This window comes from Typha latifolia, chromosome 5 (genome assembly GCF_019914945.1).
Source record: "Typha latifolia isolate L0001 chromosome 5, TyphaL0001v2, whole genome shotgun sequence".
Taxonomy (NCBI): domain Eukaryota; kingdom Viridiplantae; phylum Streptophyta; class Magnoliopsida; order Poales; family Typhaceae; genus Typha; species Typha latifolia.
Genome location: NC_133090.1, coordinates 5,907,764 through 5,934,189, shown reverse-complemented (window position 1 = coordinate 5,934,189; position 26,426 = coordinate 5,907,764). Strand labels below are relative to the sequence as shown.

Below are 26,426 nucleotides of genomic sequence, written 5' to 3'. Positions count from 1 at the left end.
CTATATTATTCATGATTTCGTATGTCATTATGACTTGCAGATATGAAAATTGTTGAGCAAAAATTAATTCCAAGATTAGAGACCCTAAATTAAAAGACACTACACGAGCGAGAAAAACATGATGCAATTTAATTTTTTGGCCTTTTGTATAACATATATTGCTTCTCACACTGGTCAATGTTGCATGCTGCACGCATTATTATTAAATTAGGATGCATAATAAATATATGTACCAAGAGGAATTATTGGAAAGTATAGATAAAACATAGAGGCCAGGCTTCAGCAATCCATCATATATAGTATAAATATTAGAGCAGTGAGATAATAATACATAGTAGAATTATGACACAAGAGGTCTAGAGTGTAAAACACCACAAAAAAAAGAAAAAAAGAAAAACCAATAGTTAAAGAAAAAAAATTAGCAACAAATGCCCGGGCAGATCTTGAGTGTGCATGCATGCTAACCCCATGCTCAACACGTAATGATTGCAATGCCACAAGATTAGGAGAGAAGTAGAGTGAACCCTCTATCTCGATCCACTCCTCTTTAATTAGATAGAGATTGGTTCCCAATCGATCGGTTATTTCACCCTTTCTTCCTCAAATTTGATGGTTGGCAGTCATTGGTTGAATGCGACCTTGATCCTCAAGAGTTCTCCCATCTAGCCTCCTGCAAGGGTGATTAAGAATTTTAGAGTTCGATTAGAAAACGATATTGATCATAAGTTAATAAAACTTTTTTATAAACATAATTAAATTACTCAAGGACTTGAAAGTCAAAGATTTGAGCATATAATATAGGGATGCGTCTAATTATTTTAAGAGGAGGATAAAGTCATGAATGCTACTTATGACAATTTGGATGAATCCAAAAATGATTTCGAAATTGAACAAGAAAACTACGTGGCTTTTACAGTCTCCTTATTTGTCTATTGAGTTGAGGACAAAGGGACATAGATGAATCAAATTCTGAAGACGATTCAGAAAGGGCTAAAGAGTCCTACAGATGAAGAAAGACAAATTAACTTGAAGCTCTTAACTAAACTAAAGCATGTTGAATATGAAAATCAAAGACCGAAGAAAGGGCTAGTGAAAAACATGAACAATTAATTATAGCAAGAGAATAGTTAAATGAACTGAACGAGAAACTAAATAATGTGGAACAAGAAAGGGAACATTCAATGAAAGAAGTGACCTTCCCAAAATAAAAGCAAAATTCGATGAAATCTTGAATGCTCAAATTATGAGCAAGGACATATATGATCTTGGATATTTTAGGAATATTAAAATTATTTTTGTCTCTAGGATATCAAGAAAAGGAAGAAGCAAGTATGACCTAGAAAGTATCTCGATCACCAAGAGAATATAAGATGTGGGGTATGTGTGAAAGGAAGGTAAATTTTAATATCAAAAGTCAGCACCAAAATAAGAAAGAACATTTTCTTTCCTATTTGTCATCATTGTGGAGTTATAAGATATATTAGTCTATATTGTAATTTAATGTAAAAATCTAAGCATGTGTTTTTTATGGTGTGAAAATTAGATATATTTGGGATAGAAAGAAAGACCTAACTTGTAGTGCGAAACTTGTCTTGTTAGTATCTAGATTGACACAATTCATTCATATATCATTTGTTTTGATTTTATTGATTCATCCTTTGATATAGTGCATTCTTCGCTACCAAATTTGGGTGTGAAAGCTATTATTGCACCAAAGTATTTATTTCGCATAAAAAAGGGAGGAAAATAGAAAAAATATTTTTTATTAATAGAAGGGAAGAATGTGAACTAAGTTTAGTTTAACTTCAATTTAATGTCACCTTTTGACGTTTGATGTCTTAGAATTACACTCATATTTAAATTTAGTACTTTATTATAGTGAATTATTAAGATTCTATAATCGGATTTCTTTTCAACGATTGTGACCACTTAGTTTATGATATGTTGATGTGAATATTTGTGCATCTAGTTCTTTTTGACTTTTATTATAAGTTAATATGAAATTCTTTAGTGCATCAAATAATTTTTTTAAATGGATGTGTAGTGAACTAACTTGTTAAACATTTTGTTTTCTAAACCATTTGTGATATTTAATGTTGCATTTGCAACAAAAATTCTTGAATTTAGAAATTGTTTATGCATTTCTTGGAATTTATTGGTAAAAAATGATTGTAACACTAAAAAAGGGTATGTGCTCGACACATGCGCTATAGTACCTCCTTCTTCCTCCTACTCTTTATGTCTCCCTTAGCAATAAGATAAACATCCAAAATCTCTAACGAGATTTCGGATTTGTCATTGCTTGAATTCTAGATCCTTATCTCCCCCTTTTTATTCATCTCTCTTTCTCCTCTCTCGTAGCCAACTTGTCCTCCTTCCCTTTCTATTTTTTCTCTTTCTCCATGTCACAATTCAAAGGCGAGCGCTCATCATCAATGAGCCGTCAAATCCCACCAACCTCTCAACCCTCTCATTGGTAAGTGATCGATACCTCCTTATTTTTAATTTTTATTTTTATCTAGTATTGAGAGCTTTATCACAAAACTTATATTTTTCTTCTTTTTCTATCGAATTCGCTAGCTAATGATTGTCGCTTACCTAGCTCCGAACGAGGAAGCTTCCTTCCAGTGTCACCTTCTCGGTGGTACTTTACACTAGTCAAGTTTACCTCAGCATGATGATAGGCCATATGGCCTCTTTCTGTCAGCTACCGGCCGTTGTCACTATCACGCCTCCCTCTTTCTATGCTAGTCATATTCCCCTCCACAAGATAAATGCATAAACATCTCTTTTTGGTGACCTCATATCCCTGTTTGTCGTTTGGAATTCTCCCCTCTCCACCGGCCATAAGGGAGGCTGTCGACTACCCTTGGCCACCTCGACTAATATTTCAATATCTTGTGGTGATCATCTCATTCCTCTCTTTCTATTGGTTGTCCCTAGGAATTTTACCCCCTTTTTTTTGGTGGTTTGCCCTCTCCCCTAAATACTAATGAACTCCTCTGTATTGCTATTGCTGTTTTGCTCCTCGAGGGGAAGACAACAAGTTGGCTTGGGCTGAGCCCAACCTTGACTTGTGGGCCTTTTAGTGCAGGCCAACCACAATAAAGCTCTATAGTTAGGCAATAGCCTAGCACAATTATATGGTCATTGGGCTAGCTCAAATACCTTTAGTTTATTTTTGTAATTGTTAATTTACTTGATTTTGACTTGATTAGATTGGAGACATTAAAAATAAATTATAAAAAAAATGGTATCTCACTTGTGGTAATATTTGTATTAAGTGAATATTAAATATATTAACTATGAATAAAAATGTTTTAAGATAAATAATATAACTCTTTTAATAAGTGTTAGTAATACTATGTTTGGACATTGTAATTGAACATACTTAAACACATAAAGGCAGTTATGAGACTTATTTATTTATTTAGTGGTAGTTAGGTTTATACTCATGAACCAGATAATTGAAGTGCAATTACACCAGTCAGATACATTTCAAGCAAGCAATTTCTTTGTAGTCTAAGAGTATTATATACATATTGTGATGATGCTAACATTTTTATAATGTGGTAATGTTATAACATTCATATTCAAGCTTTTATTATCAACATTTATGTCTTATCACTTTGTGGTGATTGAATACATGCTTTATACAGTATATGTGCTTTAAGGACACTAATTACGATATGTATTTTACTAGATATGGCACCATATGTGTGTATAACTAAGTAGTTATATCTTGTCTTGGCAAAATACTTTTACTCACTCAGCTAGAGTTAGGGCTAAAGTGTATGTATAATATTTATATATTAGGTAAATCGTACACAAGTGGAGTAGGCGTGATTACTATCTAGTATGGAAGCCATATACTTGACAATCTTAAAAATAATGATTGAGAGATAGAATTTATAGCTCTACCAAAAGTCAATGACATATGATTAAGGTGTTTTTCCGAGTTGAGGGCTCATGATTCCTTCTTGGGATGTGGTAATGAGTGTGAAGATATGCTTACAATTAGAGCCCTTAGTCTGATGACCACATATAATTGATCATGTGTATTATCACCAAGCATGTATGAACAACATTACTATTAGATGTCTATCCTTACTATTTGGGGCTTTATGAGAGCATATTAATATTTGATCTTGCTTTTTTTATTAAATGATGAACTATTGGTATTGTACTTATGAGTTTATTATATTAGCATTTAAGCATTACATACTACACTATTTTACACTATAGAGGTGTATACATGCTTGGCTTTATGCTCACTATATTTTGATGAAATATATTTTTTAGACCAGTAGATGAGGACTAGTTATATTTCTTTAGTTTTCTTTTTTTATTTATAATGGATTTGTTATGTTGCTCGTGCATGGGTATTTATTTACTTTTTGTTATGTTAAAGACATGTATTCTAGATGTTTATTGTGGCTTGTGGTACTTTGGATATTCTTCATTTTGATTATTTTTGTAAATTTTGACTTCTTATCTTGAATACTACATAAAAATGTTGACCAACAAATCACGTGAGAACTACATGTGTTCCATCCACGTGTGAAGCACATGTATTTGGTGCTGAGTATTTAAATTTAGTATTAGAGCTATCTTTATCAAATAAATCTGGCAAGTCTCTAGAATACTACCCCTATGGGCTAGGTAGAGTTTAAGTGCAGTGATTGCATATAATAGAATATGAATGGCATTAGTGATATTTAGGGATGAACTGGGAATTATAAAATGATTTACTTTGAACTTATTAGAAATGCCTCCTAGATGGATTCATTCTATTCGTTCGACTGCTTTTGAGGGAGCTTCAGCTCTCATTGATGAGCTAATTGTTGATACCCTAATAAGTAGTATGGAGCTATCGGGTGTTTGGTTAGGCATTAGGAATGACTTATAAATGAGATTATATGAGAGCGATCCATTATGTAGTTATAGCAAACTAGCTAGGTGGGCAATCAGGTCAATTTGTGTCAACTAAACAAATCAATGGTAGGGCGTCATGGCCTTTGAACTCATTTATGTAGTTTAACCTTCCATTTTTTAATGTCATGATCGATCAATGGAGGCAAACAGGTCCATTGAGAATGTAATGAAGATTTTGACTGTCTTTGGATCCCTAGAGGAACAACAAGTAGTTTTTGTTACTTTCCTTTTTCGCGAGGAAGCAGAACAATTATAGAAGGCCACCAAGCACTTGATGTCAGCTCACAATGCTACTGAGCACATTACTTAGGAAGCATTCTCTGATGTCTTTGACCTAATATATTTTACTCCATCTTTGCAATTTAAGTTGGTGAGGGAGTTCACTCATTTGAAGTAGGGTACTATGATGGTAGCATAGTATGAGGAGAGATTAAAAAAAGGTCTACAAATTGAGATATATATGCAAGTGAACGTGGCAAAGAATCTAACTTATATGCAAGTGGTGGAGTGTGTAGGGATAGGTGAGAGGGACCTGATTGAAGAGAAATCATGGCAATAGGAGGGCTTGAGTCAACATTCAAATCAATTTGGCGAACATCACTGTGGAGTCAACTTAGGTCCAATAGGATCTACAACATTGGACAAACCAAGATTTGATCCTTATGCTAGAGGTACCAACTCTGGTTCAACTTTGACTAAACCTGGCGATTGAATTTGAAGCCATCCCAGAACTCATATGTAAGCCACTGCTAGAGGGTCTATAGTGTGCTCAAGAAGTGTTAGTAGTGTAGAAGCATCTCAGTCGCTTTTAGCTATAAAGATCTACTTCAATTATGTCTAGAAGGTCACCTATCTCGAGAGTGTCCTAGCCCTTAAAACCCAATGTGTTCCAACTATGGACAGATTACGCATATTCGTCTACGGTGCCCCTTACTCCAAGGAGATTCATTTTCCAAAGCATCAAGAGTAACTATTATAGCAAATTCAAGAACAAGGAGCTACAAAACTCAGTCCCTCTATTAAATGAGGTAAATATGATGCAAGTCTTTATCATGACCAATCTAAGCGAATGACAATGAGACAAGTATAATACCCTTTTTCTCTCTTTTATACATTCGGCTTACCAAAATAAATGAGGTAGTCCATTTATTGTATTTAAGACATTTAAATAGAAATTAGAACCTTTGAAAAATTGTTTTGACATAAATTTTTTTTTTCTTGGGGAGTACCCTTTTGAAAATCACCCTATTGTGAAAATTTGTGGTTTTCAATCTAGTTAACCTCATTTACTTAATTAACTCAGGTGCATAAGTTCGAGGACTTAAAATTTTTGTTTTGTCAGGAGTAGTTGTAACACCCTAAAGAAAAGCCGGAAAGTGGTTGATGCCTCTATCACCAATATTAGTTTTATCTTCTTTTTTGATCAAATTCGTGTCGACAATCACCATTTGTCTTAGGTCAGACCTGAGAATCTTTCTTCTAATGCTACCTTGTGGTTGTACCTTCCATTGGTCAACTTATCCTCAGGGTGAGGCTTGGTTGTGTGGAAAATTGAACTCAAGTTGGTGTGTAGAAAAGCAAGTAAGAGTAGAAAACTAAAAGCAAAAAATGAATAAGAAAAGTAAACATGGCTAACACAAGATAGAGATATTTTTTTAATGTGAAAAATTTCTCTCCCATAGAGGGGAAAAATTATGAACCCATACAAAGTCAATCGATCTTACTATATAAAAAAATAGAAATAAGACTTACAAGCCTTTTAACATTATAATGTTGTAGTATTTAAGTAACTTCTTGAATAGAAACTATCTGGTTAACTATTCTTGTGAAAGAAATTGCCTCCCTTTGGTTAGCACCTATAACCGAGTGATAGATCAATCCTCAAAAGCACAAGTATGACATGTGTTTGATGTCAACGAATATTTTAGCTCCTTCTCCTTTCCAATGGTACTAGATCATTCTCACTTGTAGCTCAAATAATCAGACAAGTATGGATGCCTCTTTACTCAAATATGAAGTATAAACTTTGTGAAAAAACTTGACAACTCTTTTAAGATGAGAGTAAAATTTTTAGAGTTCTCTTTGCAATAGGTGATCCAACCTTTGACTTTCAGCTTCTTCAATAGAGGTTAGGATAATCTTTGATTTGTCTAGACAAGCCACCAAAAAAATCATCAAATTTAGTTCTAATTTAGAACTTTCCTTTTGCTGTCTTTTATATGTCATCCGAACTTCATTTACATTTTCTTAAGTGAACCATTCCTCTTGTCTAGACCTCTTTGACTTTGTCCAAATGTAATTATGAAATCTAAAGCTTTAATATTTTTTTTCATCTTTTGATTTTATTACTTCTCAGAATCTGATATTTCATTAGCTATGTGACTTGACCATACATATGATTTTAAATTGTACAATTCAAATAAATATGAATTTATTTATGAATTTGTCATTATAGAAAATTTGCTCTTCCGTTTGTAAAGATATTGATACACAAATGTTTGAATTTCGGTTCAAACAATCTGCGAATGAAACTTAGGAAGATGTGCTTTCAAGAAAAGGTGTTCGAACTCACTTGATGGCTTCTTTGATTGACTTTGAGGTCCATTGGACTCTATTTGGAAAAGGTATTAAACGGGTTTTAACCTAACCCTAGCGAGTAATCCTTTCTAAAAGTATTTATTCCTTTTTCCTAAATGTTTATCACCTATTTGATTATCTTTTAGAAGCTACTAAAGATCACCTCCCAGCTTTAGATAAAATGTATCTACATCGTGTCTAGAAGAATACGTTGTGTGGGTCAGTGAGATGAAATCAATCATCAAATAGATTATTGTGAAGTTAAGTGAGCAAAATTTTACATATATAATCATGAGGATTGACAAATAGTATGTAAGTCAATATTGTATCCACTATAATTATTAATAATTGGTGATGATTCTTGGTGTCTTTTTTCATTAAAGTTTGAGTTTTTTCATATAAAATCTATGTTGCAATTATTTTTCATGCTTTATTTTTTATATTTTATTATTGATAACGTGTGGTAGATCCGATCTTCTATGACATTATATTTTTTCATACTTCTTTGATCCCTACATGGGTATCTGACCAACACTTATAATAATTTAGTCGACCTTGAGCTTGGCTCGGCTCGGTTCATATTAGCTTATGTATATAATTAGTTAGCTTTTATGTCTCCACCATTCTTCTAGCGTTTTAGTTGCTTTATACAGCAATTTGTTATGGGATTGAATCCCAAATATATGCTATATATATATATTTTTTAATTGTACCATTGCATCACTATATCTACATTCAGCCTTAGTTGGGCTTAGCTAATCAAGCAGATCGGTAGAGAGCCCAACCCAAGCTTGGCTCAATTATTTGCTCTCACAGTTTTTGTTTAAGGCTGAGCTCCGAACTTGATATGCGGACTCTCTATTTTAATTTAATTTACATATTCTCAACTAAGTTAAACAAATATGGTATTTAGTTGTGAACCTGATGTGAAAAAGTATAAAATATATTAATTTTAGAATAAATAAATAATATATAAAATTAATGGATAAAAATATTATTTAATTTTAATGATAAGAGTGATAGATTTAAATCATGTCAAAGATAAAACTAAAATTCAATTTGAATTTATATTAAAATTTATATTTTATTTATTGTAGAAATAAAAAAAAATTTATAGTGAATTTGGCTAGAGGTTTTGAGCGGCTTCATTTATTTTAGGAATAATGTCAATTTTGAAATAGGTATTTCTCTTTGCTATTTTAAAATAAGTTTTTTATTTCAAGAATAATTATTCTTGTTTTTACTTATATTTAAAATAAAAGTATAATAATTACCTTTGATGTGATATAAAGTTAAAAAAATAAAAAATATATTTTATATTTTATAAAATTACTATGTATTTCCTTTCAATTTGATATAAAATAAGTTGATGGGATATATATTAAGGGTAAATTAGTAATTGAGTTAGTGCGTGGTATAATGTATAATTTTGATGAACAATATACAATATAAGATGTAATTTTGATAAACAGTATTTATATTCTAGAATGAAATTAGTGTTTAGTTATTATTATAAAATTAAGAGCCATATTATAGAATAAGAAAAAAAGTTATTGTAAAGTGAACGAGAGACTTAAATTTAAGATTTAAAGTTTAGGATTTCAGGCATATGGCCACAGGTTTCTTTCTCAAAACCAACAAAGGCGTAGTATAATTTTTTTTAAAATAACAAAAATGCCTTCATCTGGATGAACGAGTCAGGAGTATAAAGGGAATAATCATTATCAATTCCCATTACTGTGTTAAAAGGACACAACAAGGACATATGGTACATGGGGAGAGTTGCTAGCCAGACACCTCGAAAAGGGTGGGAAAACTCCTACTTTTGTCTTGTCAAACCTAATGCTAAAGCGATCGTCAGAACCACAATCCTCTTCACATCTAAGTTAAGCCTAGCTAGCATCACAAAATTGGAAATGGAAATGAAAAACGACAATAATATGAACACTTTATAAATATCTTTTATGGCATCATCTTATATACAAAATTATATCACATAATAAAAAGTACTTGTAGAATATTTATTCGTGCAACATACTTAAATTACATAAATAGCTCATTGATATATTTCAAATTAACCATTGGAAGCCAAAATTTGACCTTTTTTCTTGGGCATTACATTGATTCGTTTGATCTTCCCAGTTATAATTTAATTTGTATATTAAATCCATATAATACTTACAGAAATAAAGACTACATTCAAGTACTATTGACTTTAATTACTTTGGCATTTATAGTACTAGGGCTGGAAAATAAATCAAGTGCTCCAGCTCGTATCAGCTTAGGCTCAGGTCGAGCTTGACTTGATTTAAACTAGCTAAGCTTGATCTCAGATTGTTGCAATCAAGCTCTGTTCAATGAGGCTCAAAATACATGATCATGCATATACAAGATTTAAGACATGCACACACACACACATACACACAAGATGTATAAAATTTGGATTCTGTACAACAATTAATTTTAATTTTAAGTCAAGTCAATCTTTGTCCAGTTCAAATTTGATAAACTCAGGCATGGCTTAAATTAAGTTTGAAATTTAATTTGAATTAGATTCATGCACAAATTTGGTATTGAACAACTCATGTAGGCTTCATCTTAGCTTGAATATAAGAAATTGAGCTCTTGAAGATGGGTATATATTTTTGGGGTTTTTAACATCGACGATGTTACAATCACCCTCGAGGAAGATAATTGCGATTCGAGTTGCAGCTTTGGGCAGAACTAAATACAAAATTTTTGAAGTCAATAGGAGACGATCTAACTGTTGAAATGACCTGAGATTCAGATATATTGCTCCTTTGGGGAACGGGGCTTCTAGGTGGAATTAATAGATGGAGTGAGGAGGGAGAAGCGGTGAAGTTGTAACCTCTATCGTGAGTTGAATCTCAAAGTGGGTAACAAGGGGAAGATAGAAAGAGGGAGAAGGTTGGCTCAAGCATAGATGTAAAACAAAACTCAAATATTCAATAATACCAAGGTGGATGTCATTTCACATATTTAGAGCTAGCCAGACATTTAAAAATAATAAATAAACTCTAATACAAAGTAACCTAGTGTTGGGTGTTCGAATGGCCTTATGAAGCCGTTTAAACGGCCAAAATAGTACCTCTGTATGTGCGAATGTATGCAGGCAACACTGTGTTCGAATGACCCTTTCTAGCATTAGAACGCCATGCTCGAATGACCCTTCTTGCTATTCGAACGCGCAGGCAAAACTTCTTATTCTTCAAAAATAAAATGATCCAATTTAAGGTGGGCTGGTTAAGTTCAATTTGCATCATAATCACAAACCACAATAACCCACCATGCTTTCCCTCACCTTGCCCTCAAGGTGTAAAATAGAAAAAATAGTCCATCAAGTCATCCTTCATCTTCCACGTTGCATCGTCGGTGGATTGTCCTAGCCACTCCACTAGAACCTTCATCTTTATTCGCCTGTCATATTGACGCCACTACTTGGATAGGACACGCACTGACTCTTCCACATCATGATCTTCAATAGGCTCTGACAAGTCAGTCCCTATGGTGAGATCTAATCCAATCTTGGCCTTTTGAACTGGGACATAAAAAAATTGGATGCACTCGTGTCCCTTTAGGTAGCTCCAACCTATAGGATACAGGTCCAATATGCTCTAACGTGTTGTATAGATTGAAGAACTGCTAGGACAACTTTTGATTTTGCACGGCTCGTAAGGTCATCTAAAGATATGGCTGCACCCACACAAGACCAAATCACCCACTACAAACTCGCACTAGCGATGTCTCTAATCATAGACCCATTTCATCCAACTTTGAGCTACAGCTTATGTGCTCACGAAGTTGTCTCAATGTTTCATCCCACTTCATCAGCTGCAAGCCCTTTTTTGACCTCTCTATGGCTGCCAACCGATCATATGCCTATAGCATTAGGGTTGTCCATCCATATGCCATATCAAATGAAGTCATTTGAATGTTGTGATGGTGGCGGTATTTATAGGACGACTCTGTCGAAGGCAAATACTGCAACCACTCTATCGGTTGATTTGCCATAAAGCATCTCAAATACTGTTCAATACCTTAGTTGACTACCTCAGTTTGGCCGTCTATTTGCATATGATAGGCCGAACTGAGTGTCAACCATATCACTTACAATCTGAAGAACTCTGCCCAAAAGTCACTTATAAAAATGGGATCACTATCTGGAACGATTATCCTCAGCATCCCATGGAGCTTCCCGACATCTCTCACAAAATTTTAGCAACTATGTTTGCTGAAAATTGATATGCTAGAGCCAAAAAGTGAGCATATTTACACATCATGTCGACAACTATCAAAATCACTAAGTATCCCTGGATCTCAGACAGCTTCTCTATGAAATCCATCGATATACTCTCAAATTTGCTCAAGGATTGGTAATGAGTGGAGTAGTCCAGCTAGCTTGAGAGACTATGTCTTCGCTTGTTGGTAGATTTGTCACTCTTTGACGTAGTGCTTTATATCCGTCTCCATTCCCGTCCAAATACAACTTTGAGCAAGTCGCTTGTAGGTCCTCAACACCACTTCATGGTCAGCTTTTGGAGTGTCATGGAAGTGTTCCAACAGCCGACGATGCGCCTCCAAGTATGCGAGCACATGGATGTGCCTACAGTACAAAATTAGCCCATTACGTGCCTCAAGCTCCGGATGTTGGGTCAAGTCAGCTATGATCTCCCGTAACATCTTAAAATAACTCTAGCCAGTTGTACCTAAATGCCTCAGGTCCTCCGAGAAAGGAAAGGTGGGAGCGAAGAAGGCCACAAATTCGGCAGCTCAATTTTTTATCCCCTTCTTATACACCATCTCTTCTATGTTGAAGTGTCTACCACTACTCCAAGAAGTACGGAAGGCTCTGTAGGTCTATACAAATCAAAAGGCGTCGTACAACGAGGTAAGGATACCACTTGGTGATCGCGCGAAATATCGCCAACATCTCTCACTCATAGATGGAGCACTGTCTCAATCTCTCGGAGAAGGGTTTGCCTTCTAAAAGGCCTACAAACTTGCCGGTTCAAAGCCGGTTACTAAATAAATAATAAGACATAGTGAAAAAGTACCAAAATAACTTCAGCCTACATCTAGCCTCGATGATGAATTGCTTGGAAAAGTTCAGCAAGGCAAAAATAGGGGCTACAATCATGGCTGATTTGAGCTCCTCAAAAGCCACCTTGACCTTTTCTCTCCATAAGTTTCCATCCTTCCTTAGTAGAATGGTTAGCGGAGTGGCTATCTTTCCATATCTAGCAACAAAGCGGTGGTAGTACACTTTCAAACAGAGAAATCTCACAATTCACGAGCATTCTTCAGTTTTGATCACTCCACAATGCAACATATCTTCTAGAGGTCAGCGGCCACACCATCTATTGAAATTATACGTCCCAAATACTCTACATGCTGCTCTCCCCATAAACACTTTGATTTCTTGACCTTGAACTCATGTATTTTGAACAAATTCAGCACCTCTCTTAAGTGCTACAAGTGATTATCCCAAGAATTGCTATAGAAAAAAATATTTTTGAAAAACACAAGCACATATGGATGAAAGAAGTGATGAAAGATATCATTCATCAAGCCTTAAAAATCATTGGTGCATTTGTTTGGCCAAAAGGTATAACCAGAAACTCATAGTGGTTGTCATGAGTCCAAAATACCATTTTGTGAATATCATTTGGGTGCACTCGAGTTTGGCAGTATTCGGCCCTCAAATCAAGTTTGTTGAAGAAGGAAGTGCTCGCCAACTCGTCTAAAAACTCCTCAATAACTGAATGGTTAAAATAGGGTACCAATCCTTAATAGTGATGGAGTTCAACACTTGGTAGTCCATGTAGAATAACCAACTTTCACCCTTCTTTCTTATCAGTTGCAAAAGTGATGAATATGCACTCCAATTAGGATGTATGATCCCTTGGTCTAGCATCTCTCTCTCACTAGTCTAGAGATCTCCTCCTTTTGAATGTGAGGGTTGTGGTAAGACCTCACATTCGCTGGTAGGGCGCCCGACATGATCTCCATGCGGTGGTCCGACTCACGTACTAGTATCAACTCCTTCGGCTCTTCAAAGAGGACCAAAAATTTCTATAAGATATGAGCTAAATCATCAGCTATACCTAACTCATGTGTCTCCTTAGGCTTAGTGAGAGCTATCTGCATCAAGTAAGCTAGGTCCACTATGCTCAGCAAGCTAAGTAGCGGTTGCAAGATAGCTCCCTAGTGCAGCCAAATGCCATCGTCACACTATCCTACCATTGTGCCTAAAGGTGAGGCACATCTTTTCAAAATCAAATGTGACTAGACCCAAGCTCAATAGCTATTGTGTCCCTAAGACGACGTCCACTCAATGGAGTATAATCGGATACAAGTCCATGACAAATGTGTGTTATTTGACTCGCATCTGAATAGCACTACAAAAACTATAAGCTCAGAGCGTCATCCAATGGCTAATGGTGACATCAAATTCTATCTTCGGTTTGAAAGTGAGCCTGATCTTTATAACTAAATGCTCATCTAAGAAGTTGTGTGTACTCCTCGTGTCAATGAGGATACGCACGGTATGCTTCCTAATAATGTCAACAAGTCGTAAAGTCTTTGTCAATGTAGCAGCTTTGAAGTGGGCATGCAATGAGTTGCTTGCCTCTATCTCCTTCGATTAGTCTCCTCCTCAGCCACTAGTTGTTGCTCATTCTCATGCTCAATACCAACATCGACCTTGCCTCATACATCCTCCTCAGCCTCACCATCGATAAGCAGAACCGAATGGGTTTGCCACATGCAACGATGTCCCATGGTGAAATTCTCATCACACTTGAAGTACAACCCTTTAGCTCTTCGCTTCTCCAACATGCCTTTCATTGCGATATTCATAGATACTATTTATGTGATTGTTACATAGTATTGTTGTAATCCACAGATATATTAATAAAATTTATAAATTATAATCTCTCATAAATATTTTGTAGGTATATTAGGCAATTGATTGGTTGCGGATTATGGTATTGGCTATTTATTGCCCCTCTGAAGAATCTTTAATTTTTTTGATGATCGGTCTCATGACTAGGAATTTGAAAAAGTTTCTTCTATCCCAAAATAATATGATTCATAAGAATAAAAAAATGAAATATTAGTTGACTTATCAATATAGTATGTTATTGATGAGATATTTCTTATAGACTAGATTGCGGGATCTTAATGGAATATAAGAATCGACTATAAAGTGGCACATGATGATATTTTTATACAATGACATAGCTAAGCTTTGTGCAAAAATTATAACAAAAATTATTATTGATGGTAGAAAAAGAAAAAAGAAGTATCATAAGAGCATAAGAAAAAAAAGGAGTCCAAATAAAGCCACAATTATCTCCAACAACAGTTATCATGCCAAGACAACTAATAGCTCATGGAACGAAGAGTACTAGAGGCATCAAACCCACGTATTTATTTGTTATACTGAAATGTAATATATGAAACACTAAAGTTATATTTGAAATAATTAGGAGTATGATGAACAATAAAGTAGTATTCCGAAACATTTATGTACAACAATAACTAATCTAGACGAATGAAATGTTTGTGTGCAACAACAATTATTCCAAATCTAAAATATTTATGTACAACAACAAATAATATATGGATTCCATATTTGATTATTATATATTTTATAGTTAATAATTATGAATTTTTAAGATACTAACTTAGATTCCATAATTAATAACTATAGATTCTATAGTTACTAACTATGAGTTCCTAATATTAACTATGGATTTTAGAGATGATTATTCTAAATACACTCTATTGTAAATATTATGAGAAATTTTCTTGAACTCAATTCTATATATAGCGACCAGTAAGAAATTCCATATGTACTAACACCGGATTTTATAGTTACTAATGAATTCCATAATTAATAATAGAGTCCATAGTTAATGATTGACGATTCTATAATTAATAGCTATAGATTATATAGTTACTAACTATGGATGCTTAGGATTAACTATGGACTCCAGAGAAATTTCATTGAACTCAATTCTATATAGTGACCAGTAATAGATCCCCAACATATATTAACACCTAATTTTATAATAACTCCAAACTCAATTTATCAAAATAAGAACTAACCATGCATAAACCTGAAATAGTATATATATATACATAGTACAAAGCAAAAGCCAATATATACAAAATGGGAATTTATAGGTACAAGTAGGCTAGTAAATAAAACTCTAAGGAAATTGAAATGGCGTGATGAGTATTTGAGTTGATGGTGCAGCAGATACTAATATTATTACGGACCAGATTTAGATCGATCTAGAAATTAGAAATTTATGAAAATTTAAGTGGTGGTAGCATCGTGAGTTAGGTTTCTAATGACTCTAGTTTCACATCAATCGAATGTTTGGATGAAAAACTATAATTAAAATAGTGGAGCAATATCAAAATGGGGGTAGAAAGGTAAATATCTGACATTGTGGCGGTCGTCGAAGGGTGGTGGACAACCAAGGGTGGTGGTGGATGACTGTATAATAGGGTGGCTACTGGAGGTGATGGTGTCTATGAGTTGGAGGTAGAATTAGAGTTTCTAACTTAGATATACTCCTAGAAAAATAAATGGGTATGATTAACTTACTTCTACTCCTAAATTATCTTACTCTTACTCCTAAGATAAACTCAAGACTAAAATAATTTTTAATGCTTGAATACTTGGATTAATATAGAAAGAAGCCTAGTCTTTTTATATGTAGAGGTTGGATATAATGAGTCCTATTCAAATTTAGCCATAAAGGCTTATAAACTCGAACTAGGACTTGCCTTATATGCTTATATGACTTAATTAAACTTGTCTTAGTAATTTATATAACTTAACTAGGCTTGTCTTAAGGGCTTACATAAACATGAATCAATTAAAAGATAAATAGGCTCGATCTTGAGTTTGTTGGTGGTGCTAAGGAAACCTCCATAGGGATGGAGACGAGTTCTTGGTCCTTCATAGCCGTGATCTCTCCTGGGTTAGCTTTGGATCACGTGTTCATCGTTGTTTGAGGAATGCCGACTCTAATACCAATTTGATACGAACTGGCCAAACCCTATTTGAATCAGTTTCTAGATAGAAATTTGTACAAACATTTTAGAAGAGTATTTGGTAGATAGTTGTTGGATCAATATGAAATTTTGAAAGATTGCAGCCCTAGAAAATATCTTTCTAATGAATCTAATTTTCCACATATCGAATGGCTAGAATAGAAGATGTCTTTACAAAAGTGGATGTAGGTCGGAGTGTCAGCTCTGATACCAATGTTATAGACCAGATTTGGACCGATCTAGATGTAAGAAAATTATAAAAATTTAGGTGATGGTAGCTTCATGAGTTAGGTATCTAGTGACTATTTTTATGTCAATCAGATATTTGGATAAAAAGATATAATTAAAATAGTAGAGCAAGATCAGAATAGGGTAGAACGGTAAATATCTGACATTACGGCGGTCGTTGGAGGGTGGGAAATAGCTAAGGGTAGTGGTGGACAGCTATATAGTAAAGTGGCTACTAAAGATGATGGTGGCTATGGGTTGGAGGTAGAATTAGGGTTTCTAACTTAGATCTACTCCTAGAAAAATAAATGGCTATGGTTAACTTACTTTTACTCCTAGATTATCTTACTTTTACTCCTAAGATAAACTCAAGACTAAAATAATTTTTCAATGCTTGGATACTTGGATTAATAAACAAAGAAGCCTAGTCACTTTATATATAGAGGTCAGGTATTATAAGTCCTACTTGAATTTAGCCTTAAAGGCTTATACAACTCTAACTAGAACTTGTCTTAGGGGCTTACATGATTTAATTGAACTTGACTTAGTAACTTACATGATTTAAGTAGACTTGCCTTAAGGGTTTACATAAGCATAAATCAATTAAAAGATAAATAGGCTCAATCCATCGAGCCCAATATTTTCATGATATAATCCGATCCGACTCTGCTTGTATTAAATATTTACATCGTTAAGATTATCTTGTCAAGATCTTACATTATGCCATACTTTTTATATATATTTTTTGAGTATCTCTTCCTTTTAACCTTTGCATTCTCGCCTTGGGATGGTATTTTTTTATTTTCGCTCTAGTCTTACTCTCATTAGTGGAGGTAACAATTTGATATCTATGACTGCTCTTTCTGGCCCAAATATTTTTAATACTATTATTGGCATAGAATCAGAGTAAGTTGTTAAATAGCTTTATTTTAGTAAAGTAACTATCACAATAAGCATCGAGGTATTTTTGGGCAAGTGTAGCAATGTTGTGTTTACAAGGGATCCCAACTAGTACTAACAATATTTGGAATAATTTGAATGTAAGAAAATTATGATATTTTAATAAGAGGAAGCATCGAAAGTCACGGATATAATGACTCTGAATTCACGTGATTCTAAGGTTGGAGTAGAAAGATAAAAGTAAAACAGTGGAGGAAGGTCAGAATTCGATAGATTGGTAATTATTTAACGTTGCGGCGGTCGTCGAAGGGTGGTGGACGACCAAGGATGGTGGTGGTGGACGACTGTAAGGTAGGATGACTCGTGGCGATGATGTTGGCTAACTATGAGTTTTGAGGTAAATTTATAGCTCTAAATTAGATTTAATTTAAAAAAAATAAATAATTATTATTAATTTACTTCTACTCCTATATTATCTTACTCTACTCTTAAGATAACTCAAGGCTAAAATAATTTCTTATAATGTTTGGATGTTTGGATGTTTGGATGTTTGGATGATTAAATAAAGTAGCTTAACCCTTCTATATATAGAGGTCGAGTACAATGAGTCCTACTCGAACTAGCCATAAAGGCTAATTGCTTTAGAGGCTTACATAATTTTATTAGACTTGTCTTAGAGACGTACATGACTTAATTTGACTTGTCTTAGTGGCTTAGATGACTTAATTTGACTTACCTACTTGGACTAGCCATAAAGGCTAATTGCTTTAGAGGCTTATATAATTTTATTAGACTTGTCTTAGAGACGTACATGACTTAATTTGACTTGTCTTAGTGGCTTAGATGACTTAATTTGACTTACCTACTCGGACTAGCCGTAAAGGCTAATTGCTTTAGAGGCTTACATTATTTTATTAGACTTGTCTTAGAGATGTACATGACTCAATTTGACTTGTCTTAGTGGCTTAGATGACTTAATTTGACTTACCTTAGTAATTTATATTACTTAATTATACTTATTTTAGTACCTTACTTAGCTTAACTAGACTTGTCTTAAAAGCTTATATGACATAACTAGACTTATCTTAAATACTTATATAAGAAATAATTATGAATCTATTAAAAGATAAATAGACTCGATCTATCAAGTCCAATGTCTTCATGATGAGATCCAATCTAACTCGATTCATATCACCAACACATCCTATTTTCTATATGTGCAGCTTCTCTTCTCTATATTTAATTTTGCTATAGGTGAAAGAATAAAATCTCCTATCTCTCCTCCTATCACTCTTTACTAATGAGTATAAAATAAAAAAGAGACAACTAGCGTTTTAACATCATGTTGATAGCGATGTGATCATCTTATATTAAAGATATCTCTCTACATTTAATATAAAAATATATTCTCAAAATTGGTGCAAGAAAAAATTTGGTACTTTTGGAATAGTTTGTTTAACCTCCAAAGAGAACTTTAAATGGGTAGTGAGATAAAACTATAAACGATCTTAGTTTATAGTGCAAATCGCGCATTCAACCTTCAAATATATAATAAAGTTAAATAAGAATGCTAGTATCCGGTAAAAAAAAGCACTAAAATAATGAAAAAAATTATTTATTATTTACGCACCAACAACTTGGCCAAACGTCCTCTAGATCGAGGCAGTGCAGTAGAAGACACCTGCAAAAGAGTGCCAAAACATAATCACGTTGTTGAAGAGTACATTGAACAAAGCACAAGTACAGGCCGTGGGGTCTTAACTACTAGCTGTTGAGTTAGAGGATATTATATTTTATCGACGTGTGGTAGCTGAGAAACTTATTTGTTGGTCATGAATTGTTGATCTTAATGTCTCCCAACCAAGAAGATAAAATTTATTAAACCATATATAGCAACTGGGCAGATCTGACAGCATTAAAAAATTGAGAGATGATAGGCATGCGATGGATGTCATAAGCTCAAATCTTCCGTTGACATTGAGATTAATGTCGATGCATGTTATTTCCACCATTCACTCTGGATAACTATTAAAAATGAATTTCTTTATCAGTAGAAGTTAATTACTACTCCTTTATCCAGTAACTGGCAACTATTCTATGCATTTGGGCTTCAGGTACCACGGAGTGTGGAGGAATAATAGTTGAAATAAGGGTTTTTTTTTTCTTCTCTTGTATGTATATCTTTCTTGTCTGTAGGCCTCTTCAAATCTTACTAGCTCTTAAAACTCCATAGATTTAACTATAAAAAGACAGAAATGCCCATATTATTATTTTATATATATTTATTTTAGGTGAGGATATTCTTTCATTTTGTCTGTCAAGGTACTAAGATTCTTAACTTTACTATAGGCGTCAAAATGTAACCTGAAGGTTATATGTCCCTATAGATATATATGCAAATGAAATTTAGAAATTTTGGAGGTTATAAATTTTAAAAAGCGTTGAAATAATCTTGTTATTGTTTCTAGTCAAAAAGCACAAGTTCTTATATAATTATTAAGTAAGAAACTGTCATTTGCTACTGATTATCTATCATGTCACAATTGAATACACAAGACAACCATGTAATGCTACATTGGACTACATCTGCCATGCATAAATTTCATAAAACATCAGGCACTTACTAGTTATGGTAACTATTCACTAAAGCTTATCGCAGATCCATTTAAGGGTTCCAAAAAGACAAAAATGAAATCTAGTTAAGTTGTACCTCTTCGATATTGTTTGCTAAAGTACACCTCATCACATAACATCAGGCTGCCGAACTGATTTAGATAGAACTGTTAGCAGATTCAAATTCCAGAAAGTATATTGCTAATTGTGTTCCTGGGTATCAAGTTGAGCAATGGCCGTCTCAATCTTTTTCTTCAAATAAGCAGTATCATCATCTGTCTGAAATGATACCAAGTTAGATAATTTCTTTGGAGGAACAAGAAAGCTTGCTTCAAATTGCGCACTGAAACAGACTCATCAAAGTACTCTTAAGTTAAAAATGGAATTCATGACAAGTAGTTTGGAAGAGATCGATAGAGAAATCTGATATTTTTATTGTCCAGAAATGATCATTTATATGTGCTGAAATAGAAGTCTTTCTTGATTTTTCTTCCATATTGTGAATAAAAATTCGTAAAAATATATTCCTCTTCAAGATCTATTAGAGACAATACGATCTACAATGTCAATAGTGCATCTTAGTATTTCTATTTGCATCTGGTTTTGATAATGCCAAAATAGATTTAGTATTGTGCCTTCTTAGTGAAAGAACACCTTCTAGAATCACTTTGCTTATTGTTTGAAGGGATAATTCCTTTTGTCTCTCTAAACTATCAAAAAATTTTATAGGACCCCTTGGACTTTCTTTTAGTATATAATGATCTCCTACACTGTCAGAAATATCTCACTTTCTTGACACCATAGGCAAACTAAAAAAAGTGACCAAATTACCCCTCCGCTTATACTAGCGGGATAGTTAACTGGCTTAGCTTATATAAAATATTTTGATTACTTTTTTAAATTCATTCACTGCCTTCGTGCCCTAATCCCCCTTTCTCTTAGATTCAACGTCTCTTTCCCAATGTGAACCATATCCAAGTTCTTATCAAAGCAATAGACGTGAACCGTACTCCCCGACCTCCTCGCACAAAAAATAATCACATAACTCTTTGAGCCAACATCACCACCTCTGCCTTCGCTAGAGGCGATCTTTCGCCCAACGGTGGCAATCAGTCTGGCAAGGTAGCTCGACATTAAGAGGAGGACGAAGGAGATGAATACTAAGGGAACAAAGGAGACAACGGTAAAGTCACAATAGCAGTGGATCTTGTCTTAGAGAGACTACTATCGTATGTCAACATCGAAGCCATGCTACTATATCTTGCCATTGAGATCCATCAGGGGTTGGCTAAAATCTATTGCCAACGGTGAGCAATAATGGATCTAGTCTTTGCTCGAAAAAGGTAATCCCCTTTCAAAGCCCACAACCTTCCTTCACGTATTGATCCATCGTCGAGACCCACTACAGAATGTTGATCGCCATCTAGACGGTGTAATCTGCCACACCTGTAGAGAAGACAACATCAGCTTTGGCAACGCAGATGCCCTAGCAGCGGCAGATGTTGAGGTCGATATGGTTGACGCCAGTTCTAGTGGTGATAATGAGGCGGAGTTCGGGGAGAAAGGATACAATGTCGGTGTTGATGGACGATGGATACAATAGTCAACATTGATGGCAGACAAATTAGGACCGAAGAGAGTATGATGCGATAGCAGGCAACATGGGAGTAGGAAGACCAAAGCACGAGGGTGGTTCCTAGGGTTTGAGGATCGTAAATAGGGGAGAGAGTCGTGTGGAAGACGGGAAAGATGGGGCGTAGGAGGAGGATTTGGTGTTTGCTATTAGTGCCGGACATCCTACTACTCCTCCCTATGGTTTTGGAAGTCAATTCCTTAGTGAGTGGTTGAGGCAGTAGAGAGGGATTGGGGGAATTAATTGGTGCGTGTTGTTTAGGGTTTAGGGGAATTAATTGGAAGTCAATTCTTACAACTCCTGCCAACCCCACTATACCCCACTATATAAATATTTAACTTTTATAACCCTAACTCACACCCTAACCTTCACACATTCTTTCTCACCAACCGATCATCTCCTCCCATCCTCCCTCTCACCTCCACTACTGCCTGTGATAAGCTCTCATTGCCACCGCAACCCTTCTCTCCTCATACCTCCGACGGGCTTCCACCTTTTCACCCTCTTTGAAATCCCAAAGCCCTGATCTCCTTCGATGGGCATCTTGCCTCTACCACTGCCCTTCTCTCCTTAGAACTCCGACGGGCCTCCTAGCCTCTCACCCTCTTTGAAATCCAAAGGTTTGATCTCCTCCAGTCTTCCCTCTTGCGGCCTCACCTCCACTGCCGCCCTACTCTCATAAGATCTCCGATGGATTACCATACTTTTTGCACGTCCGTGCCATTGCCGTTGCTGTCGGTTGATCAATCTATCTCTCCTACCCTCACCCTCGCTATCTTTGATCTCGTCGTCTCCGTCTTTGTCTCTGATCTCTGTCATTGAGGAGTATGATCCTTCCGCGAACGAGTGAAAGTTCATCGCCGACGTTGGAACTAAAATTTAGTTAATGTTGGTTGTTGTCGTTGTTATTATTGTAATTAAAAGAATGGATTTGTGTTAGATTAATGGCTTGTATAACTGAGAGTTTATTGTATAATAGATTGTATTTGTATTTGATTGAATGCATGGTTAATAGCTTAATGCTTATAATTATTATTTTTTTGTTGTATAAATTTTGAGTTTATTGTATAATGTATTATTTATATATGGTAAATTAGTAAATATTAATTTTTATATGTGGTCAAATAGTAAATAATTAAATTTTATTGTATTATTCGGGTCGTGTTAATATGACCCGTTTATTAAATGGGTTACACGGGTCATGCAATGTTAACCCAACCCATTTATTAAACCGGATTATACAAATCATGCCATGTTAACTTGGCTCATTTATTAAACAGGTTACATGGGTCGTATCGTGCTACTCATTTAATAAACAAGTCGTGTTCCTATCTACCAAATGCAACTGTGTTCGTGTTAGGGTGATGTTGACCTGACCTGAATTTGACATGACCTGAACCCGCAAACCCAACCTGATTAATACTCCTAGAAGCAATCTAGAGAGAGAGAGAGAGAGAGAGAGAGGTACCTCAACATACAGGGTGAACAGGAGAATTCCAGTGACACAGGTAACGTTACATGTGATAACTTTGACGTTGAGGAACTCAAAAACTTTGCACATTTGGATCATGGCATCCCTCTTCTTCATGCAAGTGATGCTCACAACTGAAATCTTTTCACCCACTGCGCACACCCTTAGCTGCATATATATATATATACAAAATAGTCAAGTCATGTTTCAATCAAACCGGCCACTTTCGGAAAAGAAATCTAGAGAGATAGATATATAGATAGAGTACTTCCACTACTTCAATTGATGGTGAGCTTGATGATCTTAAGTCGACAGAATTCCGCTCGACGTTGCTCATCGAGGGTTCCTCCTTATTCAATGGATCCACCTTCGATACCTCTGCCGATATGCTTCTCTCTTGCTCCTGAAGCTCTTGGATGCACTCGATTGCATCCTTGATTACAGAGGCCTTATCCATCTAATTAACTCAACAAAGAGATGGAATCATTAATCTTTAGTTTATCTTCTCTACTTCTTTGTAAACTGCATGTACGTCTGATTGAACTACCTTGGTAATGTTTGGTACTACACCTCGGAGGGCGTACAAGCTTTCGTTGAGCTTCTTTCGTCGGTTCCTCTCCGTGACGATGTTCTTCGAGGCCGTAATGGAGGAGGATCCAGCCCCATCAGGAGAGCTCGAATCATAGTTCCCAGACGCTGTCTCATCTAATCCCAAACTACTGCACCATTTTGACCAAACAATGATAAGTATAATTTAAGTGGGAAAAGAGAAAGAGAATAAATAGCATATGTCGATCTTGAGTTACGTGGAAGAAGATGCCCAATTTGGCATAGAGGAGGGGGGCAAGATCAATAACCTTAAGGAAGATGCCATTCTTTTGAGTCCAACTCATTCATTAGGGTTTTCTTTTTTTTTTCTTATTTCTTTTTTGTATAGCAAAACTAGGGCCTACCTACAAACAAGGAGCAGATCGTCCAGCTGTACAAAGTGAATTAAATAAAAAAAAAATTGGCAGCAGTTCTCCTCTCCCAGATACCCTATATATCTTGGTTCAGTATTCAATGTTCGCAGTCTACCAAAGAGCTTCTTGGGATATGAGAAGTCAAGAAGCGAGCTTTAAACTAGTACTAGAAATATGCAGTTCGCATTACATCCCAAGACACATTATATAAAAAAGTTCCCATTTCAGGTAAAGCCTATCTAATTTCCTAAATAAAGAGCCTCTATTCCGTTATTTTTTTTCTATAAAATTAATTAAAAATGTCTTATATTTTGTCTTTTTTTACTATATTTTTTAAATTATCAATTACATTATAAGAAATTAAGTTAACTATAGATGCAAAACTGATATTGATATCTTTAAGTATAAAGTTAGCGTAAAAATAAAAAGGAAACCAAATTAAACAAAATAAGAGGTGGTTTAATAAAATATTTCTTTTTCGTTAGATTAAATTCATGAAATGTCAAGAGCGCATGATAGTCAACCAGCGTCTACCGGTCTAGGCTAATGACGGCACCTAACAGATATTCTAGTTGAAATTAAGTACGCAGTACCAACGATGGAAATATAAGAATAATGAGTTTCCCATTTTGGCTCTGATCTAAATTCGTCAAGCGAAAAAGGGGAACTGACATGAAAAAAAGAACTATTTTGCTCTTGATGGCGGATGTGTAGAAGGGAATCATTGGAAAACTATTTATAAAAGCATGGAAAAGGGGAGACGAAGAGAATAGAATGGCTTCAAGGATTGGGAAGAACCTCTCCAACTCTTCGCTTTCCAAGAACCTCTTGGTCTCCCAATAGGAGCTGTACTCGGCCACAACAGTGTCGTCCATGCTGCTCGTTTGTCCGAAGGAGAGCTCATCTGCGATCACCATTAGGATGGAATAGGGACAGAAGAAAGAAAGGTGTCGGACAGTTAGGCGAGATGGAAGGGAAAGATACCGATCCTAGGGACGTAGGGAACAAAGGATTGATTGAGCTTGTCGTCTGGTATTTGATATGAATACTCTTACCCTAGTTAAGACGTGCTGGCATACCTATAATATTATAAGCCTAATAGGGGTAAAATTGGTGTAAACTTGTTCTCGAAAGGCAAGTGTATTAATTAGCTACCTTGGGCCAGTAAGAATTGCTAACAAATAGACACGCAAGCGGGAGAGGAAAGAGCGGTAGAAGAAGAGGATAAAAACACGATTTCCTCAACCAGAATTACAATTGACCAAGGAGCACAGTGGAAGGCTCGTCGGGACGTGAAAATAAGCCGTTAATGTTGACTTTAGAAACCCAGGAGGGGGAAATTTCCAATGGATAAGTCGTGGAGGATGGAGATAGCTGGGTTAGTACTTATATGCTAGTAATAGGATGCTGTCCTAGACCACCAACACCTGCTCCATAATGCTACGAGATATTCTACCATTAAATGCACAGAGTTGCAAAGTCTGCATGCGTATGTATTTACGCACCTCCACCATTTTGAGCCTAATGAGTCTACTAACTCTTTGGGCTGGAAGGCTCTCTGGAAGTTGTTGTTCCTCCTAAAAGCATAATTCTTCTCTTGAAGTTCTAGTAAAAAAATCTCACACCCTAACCCCTTCTAGCCAGGTTACACGTTGGTTTTGATAGAGCTTGCCTAATCTATGGATTGTTTGAAGAGTCTATATTTGATGGGCTACTTCAAAATAGTGAATGTGGAGGTTCAATGATCAATCCAATTGGATGCGGTTATACCATCTTTGACCAATTTGAAGAAAAACCCCCTCTGATATTCCAAAGGCTCCTTATTCTCGTGCAGTAGTATTAGGTTGAGCCAGCACTGTAACAGTGCCTTTTCTTTTACTGATTTAGTTTATTTTCTTTAATTAATATAAATATAGATTAATTGGATAGTTAATTAATTTAAAATTATATACTCATAGCTTTATTAATTATAATCAAATTCATATATACTCATGTTCATATTTAGTTATATATA

General features: G+C 35.1%; 1 protein-coding gene across 4 annotated transcripts; it reads right to left on the bottom strand.

Annotated features, from left to right (window-relative positions):
- Positions 1–377: 377 nt before the first annotated feature.
- LOC140789405 (transcription factor bHLH35-like) lies at positions 378–25,418 on the bottom strand. Of its 4 annotated transcripts, XR_012109171.1 has the most exons (7): positions 25,211–25,408; positions 23,998–24,169; positions 23,719–23,907; positions 23,448–23,618; positions 20,444–20,625; positions 19,364–19,414; positions 378–670 (listed from the first exon to the last, which is right to left on the bottom strand). XR_012109171.1 is itself a non-coding variant. In XM_073139096.1 (5 exons), the coding sequence occupies exons 1-5, from the start codon at positions 25,327–25,329 to the stop codon at positions 20,548–20,550; spliced, it is 726 nt and encodes a 241-aa protein (XP_072995197.1). In that variant the 5' UTR covers positions 25,330–25,418; the 3' UTR covers positions 19,916–20,547. The 4 variants fall into 4 exon arrangements, 2 of the variants coding, with proteins under 2 accessions (XP_072995197.1, XP_072995196.1); XR_012109170.1 differs by lacking the exon at positions 378–670 and having other exon boundaries at positions 19,246–19,414; XM_073139096.1 differs by lacking the exons at positions 378–670; positions 19,364–19,414 and having other exon boundaries at positions 19,916–20,625; positions 23,998–24,166; positions 25,211–25,418.
- Positions 25,419–26,426: the final 1,008 nt, after the last annotated feature.

Coding starts and splice junctions, on each gene's coding strand:
- LOC140789405 (XM_073139095.1), bottom strand. CDS start 25,329: ATGGTGATCGCAGATGAGCTCTCCTTCGGACAAACGAGCAGCATGGAC. Junction 23,908..23,997: donor TAGTACCAAACATTACCAAG/GTAGTTCAATCA, acceptor TGAGTTAATTAG/ATGGATAAGGCCTCTGTAAT. Junction 20,626..23,447: donor TGTTCACCCTGTATGTTGAG/GTACCTCTCTCT, acceptor GTATCATTTCAG/ACAGATGATGATACTGCTTA.